The 12,555-nt window shown below is 59.5% G+C and overlaps 1 protein-coding gene across 1 annotated transcript in view; it reads left to right on the top strand.

The window, feature by feature from the left end:
• LOC118708653 (histidine-rich glycoprotein-like) overlaps positions 1-12,555 on the top strand; it is a 62,899-nt gene that overhangs the window by 17,882 nt on the left and 32,462 nt on the right. The window contains exons 2-3 of the mRNA XM_036420044.1: positions 7,324-7,340; positions 8,564-9,409. Coding sequence (XP_036275937.1) covers positions 7,324-7,340; positions 8,564-9,409 — 863 coding nt within the window. The remainder of the gene's footprint in view (positions 1-7,323; positions 7,341-8,563; positions 9,410-12,555) is intronic.

Genomic DNA, 12,555 nt, shown 5'->3' with positions numbered 1-12,555 from the left:
GGGGCGCTGCAGGAGGAGGACAGTACTGGGTGCCTGTGAGGCACGTCTGCCCCCCACGCGCCTGCCCAGCAGAGAACAGCCCAGGCTGGCCAGAGGGCACTGCGGGAGGGCACTGTGGGAGGGTGCTGGGGGAGGGCACTGTGGGGAGGGCACTGGGGGAGGGCGCTGGGGGAGGGCGCTGAGGGAAGGCCCTGGGGGAAGGGCACTGTGGGGAGAGCACTGTGGGAGGGCACTGGGGAAGGGTGCTGGGGGAGGGCACTGGGGGAGGGTGCTGGGGGAGGGCACTGGGGGAGGGCAATGCGGGGAGGGCACTGGGGGCACTGAGGGAGGGCATTGGGGAGGGAGCTGGGGGAGGGCACAGGGGGAGGGCACTGGGGGAGGGCGCTGTGGGTGTGTGGGGGAACGGGATCCGCCGGTGTGAGTGTCCGGGGGTGGTAGTCTGGGGTGTGGCCAGGGACCAGGGTCAGGCCCGCCCGGTTCACGAAATTTGTGCATGGGGAGGGTCCCTAGGCCTGGCCGGCAATCAGGGCTGATCTGTGGGGTGAACGGCAGGGCGATTAGGGGGCCCCCACTGGCATCTGCCTTGGCTGGCCTGGGGTCTGCAGGCTGGGGGCACTCCTGCATTGGTGGTCAGTGCACGTCATAGCGACCGATTATTCTGCTGGTAATTCCACAGTTTGGTTAATTTGCACATTAGGCTTTTATTATTTAGGATGTTTTCTTGAAAACTAGAATAAGTAAGAATTAAGCAGGTCCTGGAGGTAACTAGGTAGTTAGGGTATTCAGCCCTATTGTGAGAACATGCAGGTCCCACTGGGGTGTGAGCAGGTGATGAATGGAGACGTCAGTGTGAATATCTATATTACTTCTCTGGCAGAGGGTTCCCAGGGGGCATTTTGTGGTCTCAGACCTCTAAGCCATTCTTTTAACATCAGGGCTTGAGGGAGGGATGTCCCTTGATGTCCTTGGCTGGCTTTACATCCCACACTGCTGCTCTCGCAGCACTAGGAGTGTCTCCTGATGCAGCGGGAAGAGGACTCGGCCAAGTCAGGACAACCAGCTCCCCTCCTGCCTGCCCTCCTGAGGCCTCCCTCCTGCTTCCCAGATAACTAGCTCCCCGTTCGGCTGGGCCTCACCACTGGCAGGAGTGGGCAGGGCTGGGCTCCCTATAGCCAGGAGGGGTGCAGGGCTGGGCTTCCCATTGCCAGGAGTGGGCAGGGCTGGGCTCTCTATAGCCAGGAGGGGGCAGGGCTGGGCTCCCCATCGCCAGGAGGGGTGCATGGGCCCTCTCGGGTTGGAAGAGGAGGGACTGGGAGCCTGGGGTTGATTTCCTTTGCAATGTCAGGACCTCAGCTCTTACTGCCTGCTAATTGTGAAGGCCACGGAGAGGCTGTTTTCTGGGCCATGCTCTCCACTGGGTTTTTTGATGAGGCTGAAATGTGGCCTCGTTTCATAAACATATTCCTAAAGCGGGGGCTCATTCTGGGAAGCTCTGGGTGCCCAGGGCCAGGCGTGGGCGGGCTGCAGGTCAGCCTGTGGGAGAAGCCCTCTCGGCCACGCTGCTCCTCTTCCATGGGACACAGGCGTGGAGAAGGCTTTGCTACCCGCTCACTATACCTGGTGCCCAATTTCCAAGGAATTAGAATAAAAGGCACTTAACACTAAAGTCATTTTAAACACAATTTCAGTTACGTTCCTTATGAATCTGTTCACTGCGCTGTGTGAGGGCTGGGCAAGGAGGGCTCCTGGTGAGGGTGCCTGGGGGGCGTTGCTGTGCCCAGCGCTGGGCCAGGCGGGCTGGGCTCCACTAGGGTGTTTGCACCCGGGAACATGCCCAGGCCTGGCCGCCAGAGAAGGAACTTTCAGCAACAGCATCCGGGCCTCAGCGGGCGTCTGTGAACGGCTGTCACGGGCAGCCCACCAGCAGCGGGCCCTGTGGTCGGCGTGAGATGGCGCAGCACCCGGGGTGCTGTTGCCTGTGATTCGGGGAAATGTCAGAGCCGCTGAAGTGATTGTCCCAGTGGATAGCACAGACCACTGAGCAGACGGGGAGACAGGCCTGGTGTCTGGGGAGTCGCCGAAGCCCGCCACGGCAGGAGCAGACCCTTGGGGAGGCTTCGCTGCCCATCCGGGAGGTTTCTCCAGCCAGGCGCCCGTCCAGCCGCCGGGAGCGAGCAGGTCTCCCGCCCACGGGCCCCGCCTGGCGGCTGGTGCTCCAGAGCCCTGGCCTGCGGGTGAGCTCACAGCAGCGCCAGCATGGGCAGGCTGGAGGGGCTTCTGCACCGCAGAGAGCGGGGGAGCCTCAGGCTGGAGACGGAGGCAGAGGTCCATCCCAGAACCGTGTTTGTTTTCAGAGAAACAACTTAGATGCCTTACTTGGAATTAATGTCCATGGCTCTAAATGTCCTGGAAAAACTGGAATACTAGTCAGGTTTGTAGTTGCTAAGGAATCGAGCAGGCAGGCAGGCTCAGAGCTGGACACCCTCCCGGCTGGGGCGCTGGCAGGTGGGGGGCACCTCCCTCTCCACAGCCCCCTTCCTTCTTCACATGAAGGCACCATCTCCTTTCTCCTCACCCCCTGCTCTAAGCCCCGCTCTGAGAATGCCAAGCCATGCCCAGCAGTATCCAGTCATTCAGCACATGGCACCCCCCTCCCACGCCCTGGGGTGGGCCAGCACCCCATCTGCACCTCACGAGCTCACAGCTGGCCACAGTGGGGTGGGTGCTCGGGAAACACATGACCAGAGTTGGGCGATCGGGTCTGTGCCCAGCATGGGTGTGGGTCCCAGAGGTCTCGTGTGAGCGTCTCTCCAGCACAGGCTCACATTCACTGGGACACGCGGAGACTGTGCCAGCGCTGGCCTGGGCTCCGCGAGAGCTGGGCGAACTGGGAGGCTGGTGACACCTCGCCACCATGTCCTGCACTTGTGCTAGAGAAACTCTGGGATCCCTCCCCAGAGTTCCCCTCTCCTGGCTTGCACTAACTTAAGTTGTTTTCTATTCTTGCACCCCAAAAAGCCCCCAAACCCCTTGGATGTGGGAGCACACTCCTCCGGGGGATGCTGCTTCCCAGTCTCGTCTGCCACAGCCTCGGCCTGCAGTCCTGGCCGGGGACCCGCTGCCTGGGGCTCCCAGACTCGGCTGCCCCGCTCCGTGTGGGTCCCTGGCAAACGCTCTGCGGCCTCCCCACCGGGGATCCCAGGGGGTGACGCTGTCTGTCTTCAGGGACCACCTGCTTTTTCTCAGAGGTGCAGGCTGTGTCGTTGGGAGCTCAGTGTAGGAGTATTTAGGCTTGGCACTTGCTGGGCTGAGTCCTGGCTCCTTCACTTCTCAGGCTGTGGCTTGGGCACATTTGGTCATCTGTTTGAGCCTCACTGCCCACATACGTAATCGGGAAATGGTGCTGTTGTTTTTGAGGACCTGCCCTTATCTGAGGAGAGGGTCTGCATGGGTGAGCCATTGAGAGGAGGCCATTCGAGGCCTTATCAACATGCTCCTACTGAGGGGACACGTGGGCAGAGTGTGAGGGGTGGGTCACCCAGCCAGCCCCAAGCACTGCGCATCCCCACATGTGTCCCAGGAGGCATTTACAATCAAGCAAGACCAGTGCGGCCAGCTGACCCCCGCGTGCAGCCTCACCGCGAAGTCAGCCGGCCCTGGTTTCTGTTTGCTCTGGTGGGGCCCTGACCATCAGCCTTTCTGAAGCCTCAGCACCACAGGACAGTCCCTGTGAGGTAGGGGGCGAAGGCTGCCCAGGTGAGGCGGCCCCGGAGAGGGCAGCCAGCAGGCAGGACCCTGCCTGTGAGATGCCCCGGGCAGGAGGCCCTCCAGCTGCCTGTGTCTGAGCAGCCACACAGCCTCTTGGGTCAGATGCTTCTCGGCCGGGCCTCCTAGCTCAGCGTGGCCATGGGCTCGGAGGTCCTGGTTGGAGTCCTGCTAAGCGCGCTTCCCATGGGCTCGCTCTGCACCCAGGTAGACGCCTGCTCTGGTGGGACCACTGATAGCTTTGGCTGGAGTGGCCCCACTGCTTCTGTGGGTTTTTCTTCCCAAATTTTCACGTGAGATGCGCGGGCTGGAGTGACAAGTGAAGGACCAGTGTGCGCAGAGGCTTTCTGTGCTGCCCTTCCAGTTCCAGCCAGCCCCAAGGACTGCGTCCCCACATGGGTCCCAGCCTCCCTGTCCCTTCAGCTCCTCCCAGGGCAGGGGTCGGGCTGTGGGCAGATTAACCATGCCTGCACAAATGCCTCCACTCCTGGCGCCCAGGCCATGGCCGGCATTCCCATGGAGACGGGTCCACACAGTGGGCTTCCCAGGGACCCAGGGCCAGGCCACACTCTCCTTGAGGGGCACCCCAAGCAAAGCACAGCCCCTCCCTCCACGAGGCTGCCCTCCCTCCCCGAGGCGGTCCTCCCTCCCCAAGGTGGCCCTCCCTCCCCGAGACGGCTCTCCCTCCCTAGGGTGGCCTTCGCCGGCACAGACTTTGGGGAGGTGGCTGTCCTAATGTCCTGTGGGCAATCGCAGTTGTAAGAGCAGCACCTCACCAGCTCTCTGTCCTTGCCACAGATGTTCGGCATACATAGGACACAATCGCAAAACAATGAAGTGTAGGTGTTCTCTGCACACATGATGGGGGTGCCGCTGACCACATCTGGGGAGCCTGCACCTCCGGGTGGCATCCAGCAGCCATTCCAGATAGACCCGCCTTCCAATGCCCAGTGCCCAGAGAGGACCCACTGGGCCTTGGAAGCCTGGAGGGTGTGTCCAGGCACCAGGCCGGAGGCGGGACCTGTCCACGGTGCTGAAGAGGCTGCCCCTCCTCCACGTGGTCCGTGCACCAGGACAGGGACCCTGTTCCCTGGGAAACCGGGAAGTCAGGTGGGGCTGTTTGTGATTGGCCAAGAAGGGCTTCCCCGGCCAGCAGTGTGAGCCTGTAACTCCAACGTTAAGGTGGGAGAGGAAAACAAGGAGCCATAGGTACATGCTGGCAGAGATCCGCCTCTGGCACCCTGGCACCTATCACCCGCTGGTCCCGTGGGCTCTCCAGAGGAGCCCTGAGGGTCGCTGTTTAAATGAGGAGAAAATTAGTTATATATCAACTCAATTTTCAAAGATATTAATCCAGGGAGAACCCAATTTCACGTGAAGCGGCGGCTCCATTAGCAATTGCCAGGACTCCAAAGGCACAGAAATGTGTCTCATAAGTGAGAGATGTGTGAAATTGTGGTGACATCACGTTGTGAGGAACGTTTCCTCCAGTCCCACTTCCTTCTTGGTTTCCATGACGTCAGCAGTTTGGCATAACAGGAACATACTGCGTGCTGGGCGCACAGCGGGGGCAGGGACACGGTCTCCGAAGGTCCAGTGTCTCCTGCTCTCTCCCTTCTCCCCCCTGCTGGACCTCCCTCTCAGGACAGCGGGTCCTGCCTCCCCAGGGCCCTGCTCTGCTGGAGGCGCCTGGACGTTGGCCTCCATGGGGGAGGGGAAACTGAGGCAGAGTGGTCACCTGCAGCCTGGGCCCCATGGATGGTTGGCCTGCCCGAGGGAGGGCATTTTGGGGGGGCCAGGGAAGTGCGGTGCAATCTGGGTTTGTGGATTGTGCTCCCTGAATGCCCACCACGGGCCCTGGGGCTCCAGAGGCCGCCTTCCTGAGCTCCCAGGGCAGCCTGGCCTCTGAACTCCCCACATTTGCTCTTATTTACTTACAGAAAGATGGCTTTGTTCTAATCACAAACGGAAGTCACACATCTCGCCGTTTCCCGTGTCCACGCAGTGCGGGCACTTCCCACCTTCCCGAAGCATTTCTGAGACCGGGTTGGATAGTCAGTCCACCTTGTGTCCGTGTCGCAGTGTGCTTACAACTAACCCTTCTGGAACCTTCCGGAGTTAACCACGGAGCGCCCCCCCCAGGAGCCTTCAGGCGGGCCCTCTGGGGAAGTCAGTGGTGGTTCAGATTCAGTGGCACTGCTGTCCCTCCACACAGACTGGGCTCTCACTCTGCCTGGTCTCCTGCCCAAAGGCTGGGACAGAGGCTCCACCTCCAATGGGCCAGTGGGAGAAGGTCCCTGAGAGGCTCTCACTGCCCTTGATGTCACACACCCCACCCCACAGAGAGGCGGGCAGACAGAGCAGGGCGGGGATGGCACTGCCCAGTCCAAGTGAGAGGGGGCGATGGGCTGAAATGAGCTGCGTCATTCCCAGGTGATGCTGCTCCTCTGCTTCGTGGGCTGCCTGTGGCGTTGGCGGGGGGCCCTCAGGACAGAGGACAGGGACCCCGCTCAGCAAAGCCTCTTCCCATCCATTTGAAGGGAAAGCTCAGTGCTGCCAGCTGTGCACCCAGCGCCTGGCACCTGCGTGGCTGAGCGTGATGCCTGCCAGTCCTGCCCGGGGAACAGCGGCCACTGGTCAGAGAAGACACGTGGTTGGGCAGAGCATGACCCCGAACGCTCTAGGGCAGAAGGCTTTGGTAGAAGGGTGCTTGTTTCTGGAAGGTTCTGTTTCTCGGGACCACATGCTGAAGGAGACGTTTCCGGGACGCACTGGGAGGAGTGGCTGTCACCAGGATGGGGCCACAGCCCGGGGGTTGCTCCTGCAAGTGGCTCAGGGTGAGTTTGTGGTAAAAGCCAAGGAGACAGCGAGGAACCGAGGGCAGGAGGATGCCGCTTCCCGGGAAGAGATGGAGCCAGGAGGGGTTTCTCAGGAGCCGGGGCTCTCCCGCCTTCGTTTCTCCCAGTGGGTGGGCCCAGCATGGCCCCCTCGAAGCCCCTGGTTCAGCCATTGGCAGGGATGCCCGGCTTTCTCTCCGGCTCAAGTACACGTGTGTCCATCTAAGAATGGAAGGCCCACGTGACCGCTACAAATGGGATTGCGATCAGTAAGAACAGCTCTTCCAGAGGCACGGGTTCAGGCAGGAGCCCAGCAGTGTCCCGGCAGGAGACGGGCGATGGCGGCCGGGAGAAAGGGAGGGGCCGTTCCGTTCACAGCAGGAAGGCGTAGCTGCTGGTGCAGCCCCGGTGACACGGTGACACTGATCTAAACAATGCTGTCATTTCCCTCTGCGGTCACACGGTGTGCTCCTTGTTACCTTTGCAGACAGCTGTTTGGGACACAATGTTGCTCCAGGTCAGCCCAGAGGTCACTTGTCCATTTCAATACCCAAAGGGTGGAGGTGGGACCCATAGGGCAGTTCCTCTGGGAAGGCAGGGGCCGGTACAACTCCATTTGAAAGGGGCTGTGTTTACGTGACATGGCATGCTCTGCAGAGGGGCACGCGGATGGGCACAGCCTGGCACAGACCTGACTCCCCGCTTTTCCTTGTCCCTTTAGACCTTCACGCTGCAAAGGTCTGGCCGCCGATGGGTGGGAATACCTTTTGGCATTGGCCTTGGCCCACCCTCGGGAGGCCCTAGCTCTCCTCCTGCAGCGCGGAGCCTGCAGCCTGTGGGCAGGCCGGCCCTGCAGCCCATAGCTGACCCACGTGAGTCAGCAGCGACAGCTCAGTGAGTTCCGGCCGCGGCGCAGAGACACTGCCCCTCCCACCTGTGCCCCCGCCGTCATGGCCGACTTGAACCTGCGGCGGGTGCGGACACAGGCTCCACCGAAGGGATCACTCTGCGTTTCAACAATGGTGCTCTCCGGAGGCGCAGCTGCACACTGTTCCTGTAGACACACCTCCCGCCACCCCCAGAGCTGCCCTCTGAGAGACCCGTTACCCCAGGAGTGACTGATCTTTACTGCGGTGCGCACAGCTGTGAGAAGCTGTGGGTGCCGATGCAGAGGGAAGCGCACAGTGTGAGTCTTTCCTCCCACCTGCTATTGCTCCCCCAAAACTTTTTCTTTTTAAATATATTTTATTGTTTTTTTTACAGAGAGAAAGGGAGAGGGAGAGAGAGCTAGAAACATCAATGAGAGAGAAACATCGATCAGGTAATTCACTCTCTGGAACAGGAAACTCGGTGCCACCTGAGGGCAGCCAACAGGGAAACTCCCACCGGGACAGTGTCTGAGTCCCCGTGGCTCAGGGAGGATGTTATCAGGGCGGAGGGATGGCCCGATGCATGCCTCACGCCCCTCCAGAGGCAGCTGGGACCAGGGGGAGGTGCCTGTGGTCCTGGCGGGTCCAGGTGGGTTTGGATGGAACGCAAGATGGGGACCAGCCAGCCCCCCTCCAGAGTGAGCACCATTCTGGGGCAGAAATGGGCTCTCCAGCCCGAAACTGGAGGAGGATGCAGACAGGATGAAGCAGAGAAGGGGAAACAGACAGAGCCTCCTTACTGAGCTTGCTCAGGAGGCCTTCCCACCACAGCTCCCCAGCCACTCCCTCCGGCTCCCTATGTCACAGTCACCTCACTGAGAGTTAGGCTTCAGCCTAAGTGCTCACAGTGGCCGTGGGTGAGAGCCCCCACGTGGAGTAATAATGCCCATGCTGACTCCGCGTTCAGTCTACAAAGCACTGCACATCCCAGGCCGCACGAGTTCCCATAATCAGAGAAGAAACCGCCTCACAGGTGAGAGGGCTCTGCTCCCAGGAGCCTTCAGCACCGCCAAGCCATGGTTCCCACCACAGCCACGGGCCCCGCCACAGCCACAGCTCCCGCCACAGCCACAGCTCCTGCCACAGCCACGGCTCCCGCCACAGCCACGGCTCCCGCCACAGCCACAGGTCTCATCACAGCCACGGCTCCCGCCACAGCCACAGCTCCCGCCACAGCCACAGCTCCCGCCACAGCCACGGCTCCTGCCACAGCCACGGGCCCCGCCACAGCCACGGGCCCTGCCACAGCCACAGCCACAGCCACAGCTGCCGCCACAGCCACGGCTCCCGCCACAGCCACGGGCCCTGCCACAGCCACGGGCCCCACCACAGCCACGGCTCCCGCCACAGCCACAGCTCCCGCCACAGCCACGGGCCCCACCACAGCCACGGCTCCCGCCACAGCCACAGCTCCCGCCACAGCCACGGCTCCCGCCACAGCCACAGCTCCCGCCACAGCCACGGGCCCCACCACAGCCACGGCTCCCGCCACAGCCACAGCTCCCGCCACAGCCACGGGCCCCACCACAGCCACAGCTCCCGCCACAGCCACGGCTCCCGCCACAGCCACAGCTCCCGCCACAGCCACAGCTCCCGCCACAGCCACGGGCCCTGCCACAGCCACAGCTCCCGCCACAGCCACGGGCCCTGCCACAGCCACAGCTCCCGCCACAGCCACGGGCCCCACCACAGCCACGGGCCCCGCCACAGCCACAGCTCCCGCCACAGCCACAGCTCCCGCCACAGCCACGGCTCCCGCCACAGCCACGGGCCCTGCCACAGCCACAGCTCCCGCCACAGCCACGGGCCCCGCCACAGCCACAGCTCCCGCCACAGCCACGGCTCCCGCCACAGCCACGGGCCCCGCCACAGCCACAGGTCAGGGTGGGTCTCTGGCACCTGCGTGGATGCCCTGCGTGTGTGCCACCCGACCCGTCTCCCTCAGCATCTGTCTTCTCATGGGTCCCCGACCCTGCACAGCTCTGAGCAGCTTCCTGTTCTTGTCCTTTCTCAGACGCTGCTCTAGTGATCTGGACCCGCAAAAATGAGCCATTGGACTCTAAAGCAATGGAAACGTCCTGTTTTCATTGGTGTCACCAACTTCCTGGAAAAATACTTTCCTTTCAAAACGGCAAAAGGAGAAGAGGGGTCCGGGCCTTCCTGCCGACAGCGAGGCTGGGCCTGCTGAGCTGCCCAAGCCACCCCCACAGGACGGAATCCCTTACAACAGCAGCCTGGACACGCTGGAGCGTGGTCATCGGTGCTGCGGCCACTTCATCAGGTCACGCTTCTCCGTTTCTTTCACCCCAAGAGCCACCAGGAGAGGGAGGCGTCCGGGTGGGGTCTCTGCAGCCGCCTCAGGCCCCACCCCAGACCTGCGGGCTGCTCCCCTCTGATTAGGGTCTCTCTTAAAGGAGGACCCCTGTTCACCAAATGCTCAGGGACCTTGGGGAGGGAATGATGGCGGGGCACCACGAGGTGGGGGAGATGGGTGAGACCTGACAAGCATCAGGCCTCGCTGCGGCAGCTCCAAGTGGGGGAGGGGATTTCTGGCCTTTTTTCTCCTTTCTTTCCCTCCTATAATTCTTCCCTCCCCGCCCCTCCCCCCTTTTTTTTAAATAAAGCTTTGCTGGCTTGTTGCTTTTCTTTTCACCGGATAACAGACAGGGAACCAGACCATCACTGAGGCGGCTGCACTCACGGACTTGTTCGGTTTCCACACGTGGACCTTTGCACACCACCCGACAGCAATCACAGAGGCTGATGCGTAAAAGGTGCATCCGGAGGCTATTTTATTGTCTTCAAACATGCCTTCTGGGGAGAGAACACCAAAGCCGTCAGTAGACACCCCCGCCCCAGGTGTCAGAGGCATCCCGGGGGTCCAGAGTGGGGGTGGGGAGGAGTAGGCTTGCTGGGATGAGATCAGAGGAGACGCTGGAGGACACTCCATGTGCTGGGACTCGTGGAGGGATTAGGAGCACGTTTCACCCACACGACCAGGCCTGGCCAGAGAGAAGGCTGAGCACAGCGGGCGCGGGTGCCGGACAGGGCTGACGCTGGTGGGTGTTCTCCGCAGGGAGGGAGATTTGTACCGTGTGGGCACCTGAGGAACAGGGAAGCTCAGGTGCACGTGCAGCAATCCCACCGAGTTCCTGCCTCGTGCAGCGGGCAGGTGGGAGGCTGCCTTTGCCCTTTGTCAGCAGCAGGGAACATATTCATCGATATGTGGGGGACGTACTCATCACTGGGGCGGGGACAACGTGGGGACCACCAGGCAGTGGTTGTTATAAACAGACCAGACCATGCACAGCCGTGTGGACAGATGTAACAAATGTATAGTCTACTGAGGAGGTCAACATGCACAACCCGATACTTCTGTAAATTAGCGTACACACACACACACACACACACACACACACACATACACACACACACATTATACAAAAGCCATGAACTACACATCAAAATTACTATACCAATTCGCTCTGCTATGGAAGGTAGAAAAGGGGGAATTCATATCTATACTAATAAAAAGGTAATATGCTAATTAGACTGTGTCGACCCGCCATCTTCTGGACATCCGACTTCCTTCCGCACAAAGCCATGGTGGTGGGGGCCAAGGCAGAGGCAGTTAGGAGTGATCAGGCTGGCAGGGGAGAGCAGTTAGGGACAAGATCAGGCTGGCAGGGGGTTAGGGGCCATCAGGCCAGAAGGGGAGAGCAGTTGGTGATGTTTAGGCTGGCAGAGGAGGGCAGTTGAAGGCATTAGGCAGGCAGGCAGGTGAGTGGTTAGGAGTCAGTGGTCCTGGATTGTGAGAGGGTTTAAACCAGCAGTCAGACATCCCCTGAGGGATCCCAGATTGGAGACGGTGGAAGCCAGGCTGTGGAACACCCGCCCCGCCGACCCATGCATAAATTTCATGCACTGGGCCTCTAGTATAGGAATAAAAAGAAGTGAACATCATATTTTAATGTTTTATTAACATTTGAAGTTAAGCAAATAATTAACAAAATAAATAAAGAAGGGAGATGGGGAAGGGCAGAAGGTAATCCTGGAGTCATAGAATCTAGGCTGAGTTCGATTACCTCTTTTCTCTCTGACAGGTGAGGGTACCTTTGCCAGATGGCAGCCGATGAGGCAAGCTGGCAGTACCATTCTGTCCCACCTTTGCAGTGATCTCTTAACAAAAGGAGGATGCTATTTATTTTTCTTAGAGAAATATTTAGAATCCTGTATGTTTCACCGTTAGACTTTCAAAGTGTTTTGCTGTTTCTGAAACCAAAGTAAATCAGCAGGTCTTTCTCAGTCAGAGCCTAACGGGTGTTCAGAGCTCTTTCTTCTCTCCCAGACTTTGTGAGCGGCGTTTCAACGTGATGTTCTTTGAGAATAAGCAACGTGTTCCTTCTGCATTGTCATCGCTGCTCAGTTTACCTGCTAGTCAACACTGCAGCTTCTCTGGAAGTGTGGATATTTTCAGAGCTTCAGGGTGATAGAGACTTATTACCTCCCAAATTTGGACTCAGAATTTGCAATGCCCCATTTCTTTTTTCTGACCATTTCTAAAATTTCCTTTTTACCTTGGATTTTCACTTTTTTTACGAGGATGTACCTAGATGGATGCTGTGTGTTACTATGTTTGTGTGTTCACCCTGCTCTGGGTATAATGAGCTTCTTAGACCTAAAGTCTGTTCATTTTCCTCTAATTTGGAGCAATGTTGACTACCATTTCTTCACATGGCACCCCCCTTTGGGGTTCCAGTTGCATCTATGTGAGGCCTTTTATATTTTATATTCTCCCATAGGCACTGAGTTTCTCTCTCTCTTATTAATACTCACCTGAGGCAATTTTTTCCATTGCTTTTCAGAAAGAGTGTAGGAGAGAGAGAGTGAGAGAGGGAGAAAAAGAGGGAGAGAGAGAAATGGGAGAACACATCGACGGGTTGCCTCCTGCATGCACCCAGGGGATGAAGAGTGAACCAGAAATGTAGGTACATGCCCGTGATGGGGAATAGAACCCACGACAC

The sequence above is a fragment of the Pipistrellus kuhlii genome, unplaced genomic scaffold, assembly GCF_014108245.1.
Source record: "Pipistrellus kuhlii isolate mPipKuh1 unplaced genomic scaffold, mPipKuh1.p scaffold_m20_p_60, whole genome shotgun sequence".
In the NCBI taxonomy this organism is placed as follows: domain Eukaryota; kingdom Metazoa; phylum Chordata; class Mammalia; order Chiroptera; family Vespertilionidae; genus Pipistrellus; species Pipistrellus kuhlii.
The sequence above is the reverse complement of the archived record's forward strand: the minus strand, read 5'-3'. Positions and strand labels throughout refer to the sequence as shown.